Genomic DNA, 6,898 nt, shown 5'->3' with positions numbered 1-6,898 from the left:
GGCAGCGGGACTTGGGCGGCGGGAACGGGTGACTCGGGCGGCGGGGTAGCGTGGTGCGGGCGATCGCGGGTTGGTGTGGGTGGCAGCGGCAGGTAGCGCGGGCGGCGTGGGCGCGGTGAGGCAGCGGTGGCGGCTGCAATGGAGTTGGCGGCGGCGCGGGTAGGGAGGAGGGTGCGGTGGCGGCGGGGAGAGGGTAAGGACAGCGGCGACTGGCGCGGGGAGGCGCGCAAGCGGCGGCGGCGGCGGCGGAAGACTAGGATTTAGAACCCGGAAACTGATGCCATGTATTATGTATGAATTGCGCGATGTATTGCTCATGTGCAAAGGCACGAATATATGATGTACAAGAGGTGGGCCACGACCTCAACTATACAAGGAACTAGGAGGTGGACCTAATACACAGATATACACAACACATATACTCAACAAATACCTTGATCAATTTACGCACAATCTGTTTGGAGTATTGGACATATCTGGTTGTTTTACATACATGGAATACATGATTAATTTAAACACTATATAATGTGTGTGAAATCTCAATCATGTATTTTACTCGGTATTCTAGGATATTAATTCTTGCTTAAAACGCTTTCCATGTGACCTCGGCAAGAAACACTTTTTGGCGTTTTCCATACCAAACGACTTTACTAATTTGGGTCTGAAATGGATCGTGACAAAAAGAAGACACCCGTCCGTCTACATCGCCTCGTTGGGTCATGGTTTTTGTTCGCGTGAACCCAAACAAATGCGAGAGGATAAAATGGGTCGTCGCTCGCGTTGCATTTGGGCTGAATTATTGGCTTCTGTTCAAGTCAGGGGAGCCGGGTCCGGTTAAGAAGAGATAAATGCAGCGAGCAGTACAAGACTTCAATTTAGCCACTAACCGAACCAGGACATAACTGAGCCAGCTTTAATACGACACGGTACCTGCACCTTGATAGTACGAGTCAGACTGGGCACTGTCGGACCACTGCGTTGGGTTTTAAAGCTGCTACCAGTGTCAAGACCGTTCACATTATGATCAACCAAAGAAGAGATTCCTGCTCGACGCAACTGTGTGCAAAATTGCAGCTCGAGTTAAAGGGATCACATACATACAAAGTAGTATAAAATAAAACCTCAAAAGATATACCATGACAAAGTAAATGAAGATCATTACGTTTTTGCTGGGCGTTCATTGCGTGTTGGCGGATGCAAACAAGAGTATAGTTAATAGTACAACCAGGGGCTGACTATATAATATTTCGTGTCATCTATAGTCATCATTTACAGTCACTCATACAACAAGGTTAATTATAAGATTGACTATAACAATAGTAAGTTTTTCATCTTCTCTATATCTCTTTCCTCATATTGGTTGTATCTGCCTAGGACTACGCATATAGCTAAGCTCTTACATTAGAGTCCACTCCTTTTTTTCATATTTCTTTCCTCCACATAGATAAAATTACCATGTAAAGCTATAAGCATGTTATTGTACCTGCTCTGAGGCCTTGCAACCCAAGTCAAGTCAAGCATAGTTTACATTGCCTTTTGGCAATTCCTTACCTAGCTAGAGTCGTCACTTTGGTCTCACACACACAGAGAGCAAACCGGCAGCATGACTGCCGTGGCAAACGCACATACCATGCATCCCGAGCTTCTGAAGGCGGCATGCCATGGCAGCTGCACGGAACTGACGAACCTTCTGGACGGAGGAGCGGTCGACGAGCCTTCTGAGGTCGTCGTCGACATCGACCGCCACGGCCCCGCGCGCTCACCATCGCCGTCCTTGCTCCTGAAAGGGGTCACCCCAGACGGGGACTCTGCACTCCACATCGTAGCCGCCTACGGGGACCTGGATAAAGCCAGGACAGTCTACGGCAAGGCGCCACACCTCTTGGGCGCACGCAATAGCAGCGGCAGCACGCCCTTGCACTGCGCTGCCAGGGCCGGCCACGCCGCGATGGCCGCTCTCCTCGTTGAGCTGGCCAGAGGGGAAGAAGTCGCTGGTGAAGATGGAAGGGTGGAGAAGCTGGTGAGGAAGCAGAACGAGCTCGGGGAGACAGCCCTGCATGAGGCCATCCGCGCTGGTCACATGCTCACCGTGGATGAGCTGATGACGGCGGACCCGTTCCTCGCTCGTGTTCCGGAGAATGGAACCTCGCCGTTGTTCCTCGCCGTCTCTCTGCGACATGAAAAAATTGTGCGGGAGCTCTACGAGAGAGACAAGAAGTTGTCATACTCCGGGCCAGATGGACAGAATGCTCTTCATGCTGCAGTTCTTCGAAGCAGAGGTACCTTACTTACTCCCTTTGTTTCACAATATAAGTCGTTTTAGCAAGCTCTAAAACAGCTTGCTAAAACGACCTATATTTTGGAACAGAGCAAGTACTTTCCAAGTTGGTGCATTAATTTCTACTCATCTCCTTCATCGTACCAAAATGATCAAGTATAGCCATGTTTGTTCTATGCCACACTCTGCTGTGATCATAAAAATGATTGTATTTAATTTGCTATATACAATTCAACTTAACATTTGAATGTAAAATAACTGTACTTACTTAGCATATCAGATGTGTTAGACCATTCTTTTCCTCTCTGTTACTGAGAAAATATCTAGCATATTTTTACTACAAACTTGTGATGACTTCGTTTCACTAAAGTAAATGATCTCTCATGTTATATACTATCTCTTGGCCTTCCACAATTCAAAAATATTTTCAGGGGTGTGCAATTTTCTTTCGCACACGCATTAATTTCAGATCCCCTCTTGAGTGGATAGGAACTATTCACGCCTAGGGTAAAGTTTTATTTATCAAAGTTATTCTTTGTCAATCTACATATAACAATATATACAGAGTTGTACTAAATGATCAAATATTTCCAAATGTACCTTTACAGATGCATTTTTCCATATAGCGTTGTTTGACACAGAGAGGACCAAATTGCAGGTATGGCAGAAGCACTGCTGAACTGGAACAAGGAGCTTACTAAAAAGCGAGACCAACATGGAAATACACCTCTACACTTTGCGGTATCATTAGAAACTGGCACACGTGGTATGCTTCCCCAATATGCCGTGCCAGTGGTAAATGGAACAAGTATTACAAGTTTTCTGAATGTAATGGAAACACCAGCGGACCTTACCATGCAAATATTGGAAGCGGATGCATATTTAGCATATCAACCGGACAAAGAAGGGTCATTCCCCATACATGTCGCTGCATTAGCAGGGAGACTTTCATCTGTCATCATCTTACTTTCAAAGTGTCCAGGTTGTGCTAGCTTACGTGACACCCATGGGAGAACTTTTCTCCATGTGGCTGTCATGAAGAAGAAATATGATATAGTTCGGTATGCCTGCCGGACACCCCTGTTTTCGTCAATTATGAACAAGCAAGATAATGAGGGAAACACTGCATTACATCTAGCTGTGGAGGTTGGCGATTGGTGGAGTTTCACTTGTCTCTTCGCAAACAAAAAAGTAGATTTGAATCTACCAAACAATAAGCAACATACCCCGCGAGAAATTTCAGTTAACAGTACTCCCACCGGGTTATACTGCCTGCTGGTAAGCTACTTTACTATTCCTTTCATTCAGTACTTTATTTCCTAGATGCAGATAATAATTAGAAAGTTGATAACTTGATATTGCTTTTTTTTCCTGATCTGCAGCACTCACGGATTTTGATACAGCAAGCTCTAATATCTGCCGATGCTACACTTCGTATTTGTCGCCGGGATATCATGACGAAAGGACCTAGTACCCAATCTGACGCTGAGATTGATGCGGTAATATCAAACTCAACGCAGTTTCTCGGCCTTGGCTTAGTATTAATTACGACAATGGCTTTTGGTGCTGCTTTTGCCTTACCTGGGGGTTACAGAGCTGATGACCACCTTAAGGGAGGAACACCAACTCTGTCTACCGAAAGAGTTTTCCAAGGATTCTTGATGGCGAATGCATTGGCATTTATATGCTCGTCGTTAGCCGTCCTAAGCCTTGTGTTTGCAGGAACACCTACAGTTGAAATACCCATGCGCTACGTGCACTACAATATATCCATATGGTTATCTTTCAATGGAGTTTTATCTTTGGGGACGGCCTTCATATTGGCTATATACATCATGATCACCCCAGTTATTTCTGGAACTGCTATTATGGTCATGGTGGTGTTTTCTTCCTTGGAAATCATCTATATGCCATCATTAGTTGAGAAGCTTGTTAAATTCATGATAGTGGTATGTGGTAGAGTAGGAATATTGCCAGTAATGCTAAGATCTGAGATGCCAAAGGTAATGTTGCTTACAATTTGGCCCCTCATTGTAATCTTTGGATGGCAAGAATATGCATGGCGACACATGTGGCATTATGTACCTGTAGCAGAGAAACTGGTCACTTGAGCTTGAAGCATGATGAGTCCACATGGGGTCTTGTGGGCATTATTTCTACTTTTTAAGAAGTTGCTGCATTAAAAATCCAGCTGGCCACTGGATTATAATTCTGGAGAAGAGGAGGCTATGTATTTTTTTTACCCGAATATGATATTATATTAATGAGCAAGATTATTGCTTGTTTTTAAGACTCCTTGTGTTGAGGTTTGTTCTTCTAATTTTGTCATTTGTGGTTGCCTGGTAACGTCTTTCTTGTTTTCTTTTTCAATCTTATACGATGATCCCAAAGTTAATAATAATAATTTTTCACGATAGTGAGGGAAACATTGGTGTAAACTTACACAGGCTATTGTTTGCACACCACATTGTTTGCTAATCCAAATCATTTACTTCCAGAAATCGTTGCATCGGTTAAGGCTAATAGCACTCCCCCATTTGTTCAGTCAAGTTTGAACCAACGTGACATATAAAAGGCGACAAATAAAACAAACAACAACCTCTAGATAAAAAGGTGAAATTTCAAATGATTGTATAAACTAAACGGCCATATTTTCATTCCACGAGTCTGGAGTAAAACAACTCGCAAAACTACTAGGAAGAAATAGACGCAATGGATAATCAAAGCTGACAAACAAGGCAACAATGCATCGTAATTCCACACTCTACCTTATAAAATGAATAAATGGAAAAAGGAAGTTCACATATTCTGCTTTACAAAACAAATAAATGGAGAAGGAAGTTCATGAATCGGCATAAGTTATAATACAGGAGGCATTGCTGAAACTTCATGTTTCTTGAATCCACGGGAGTGATAATAGAATTTAGGCATAAGTGGGTACAATCACAATGAGAACTTGATATCGAAGAAGATTCAAAAGGCTGAGGCAAATTAAGCAGACAGCAGTACATCATATTACATACTCTTCCTGAGAATACAAATAATTGGAAAAGGAAGTTCATAATGAGAAAAACACAAGAGCCGCTGCAAAAATTTGCAGAATCCAGAGGTAAGTGGATACAATGACCTTGCAGAGGGAAGACAAATAGGAACACCAAGACAAATGCAGCGTTCTCCAACTTTCAGCAGTCTCAAATGGCGAGAAACATACACGACATTATTCTTGATCCAACATAGGTACTCGACATAAGCAGCACTAGATCAACAAGAGTAGATAAGATATTGCAAGTTACCTCATTTGTGGCATTGCTGCTTCTGATGGTCTGAAATGTTCCTTCGGAAGGATAATCTTCAAATCTTGCCTTTATATACATCGCTTTCACTCAGTGCTATGTAAGTGGTTTTCTTTACTTGGCAAAAACATATGGGATCAATCATCATATCATGAACACGAACAGATTTTTTCCATGCCTCCATCAAATTGATGTCTATTGGTTGAATCATACTTCTATTTATGATCACCGAGCTCAAATAGGCTAATCTCTTGTTTTCCATGATAAACAAAACGTTCGGCTATCCATTTACATACCAAGTGACCTTGCTTAATCTTCTAAAAAGTATTTAGATAATAACTAATCCTATAGATGACAAGGTAGATCAAAACTAGTAGTAAAAGAATCTTGACTCCGGATTATCACTTTGACATAATCTAAAAGCCAAGAGCTTCTTTTACTATTTATTTTCTACTTTCCATATCATTGGTGTGTCTGGCTCCTATTGTGGTCTATCCCTAGTCCACCCCAACTTGCTTAAGACTAAAGGTTATGCTGTTGTTCTATGATCTTCCTTCACATCATTTGTTATATGTAAGCATATATCAAGACTACAAAATTAAGAGAGACTAGTTCATATGGAGATGGATAACCGAAGGATTTGTATACCATGTAAATAAGAAATTGGCCCATTTGAGCTAGCACAAAGTTACTTCATTGGGCTCATAAACAGAAGCATGACTCAAACTGTAGACATCAAATATCAAGGCAGAAAAAGCTTATGATGTGCATGACATGATGCTAGATCCAATATAATCGTTGTAGAGAGAAAGAATTATGGCAATGTTCAACCTAAAAGAACATGGATGGTATCAACCAAATAACAAGATATTCTTCATTTCCTCAACAACAACCATGATTCTCATCCCATGCACAAGGACTTATGATTGTGAAGATTTTGCAACAATTAGTTGGCAGGCAAGTCAACAACGTATACTATTTATTCACAGAGAGAAGATAACAATTAATAATGAGCTAGTTATTAAGGGGAAACAATGAGCAAACCCTAGCGGAAAAAACTGCTTATACCAAACAATGTAAATCTAGAAAGAATCACCAACGATTTGCACTTAAGTTGCACACAGGTCCGACCACTCTCTGAGACTCTGACTGATTCTGCCCCTCTCCAAACAATCAAACGCTGTAGAATAGTCATCGCGAGCAGGGGACTCGTTAACGGACCCGACTGACCACGTGCCCCACAGACACAGAGTCGCTGCCCTGTTGACCCCACAAAATTTGGTCCCATGTGTCAGCCGGCCCGGGTACAGACGTACAGTACAGTACA

The 6,898-nt window shown here is 42.5% G+C and overlaps 1 protein-coding gene across 1 annotated transcript; it reads left to right on the top strand.

Annotated features, from left to right (window-relative positions):
• Positions 1-1,460: 1,460 nt before the first annotated feature.
• LOC123072381 (protein ACCELERATED CELL DEATH 6) lies at positions 1,461-4,627 on the top strand. The gene is made up of 3 exons (XM_044495940.1): positions 1,461-2,279; positions 2,937-3,556; positions 3,661-4,627. The coding sequence occupies exons 1-3, from the start codon at positions 1,604-1,606 to the stop codon at positions 4,387-4,389; spliced, it is 2,025 nt and encodes a 674-aa protein (XP_044351875.1). The 5' UTR covers positions 1,461-1,603; the 3' UTR covers positions 4,390-4,627.
• Positions 4,628-6,898: the final 2,271 nt, after the last annotated feature.

The sequence above is a fragment of the Triticum aestivum genome, chromosome 3B (assembly GCF_018294505.1).
Source record: "Triticum aestivum cultivar Chinese Spring chromosome 3B, IWGSC CS RefSeq v2.1, whole genome shotgun sequence".
In the NCBI taxonomy this organism is placed as follows: Eukaryota; Viridiplantae; Streptophyta; class Magnoliopsida; order Poales; family Poaceae; genus Triticum; species Triticum aestivum.
The sequence above is the reverse complement of the archived record's forward strand: the minus strand, read 5'-3'. Positions and strand labels throughout refer to the sequence as shown.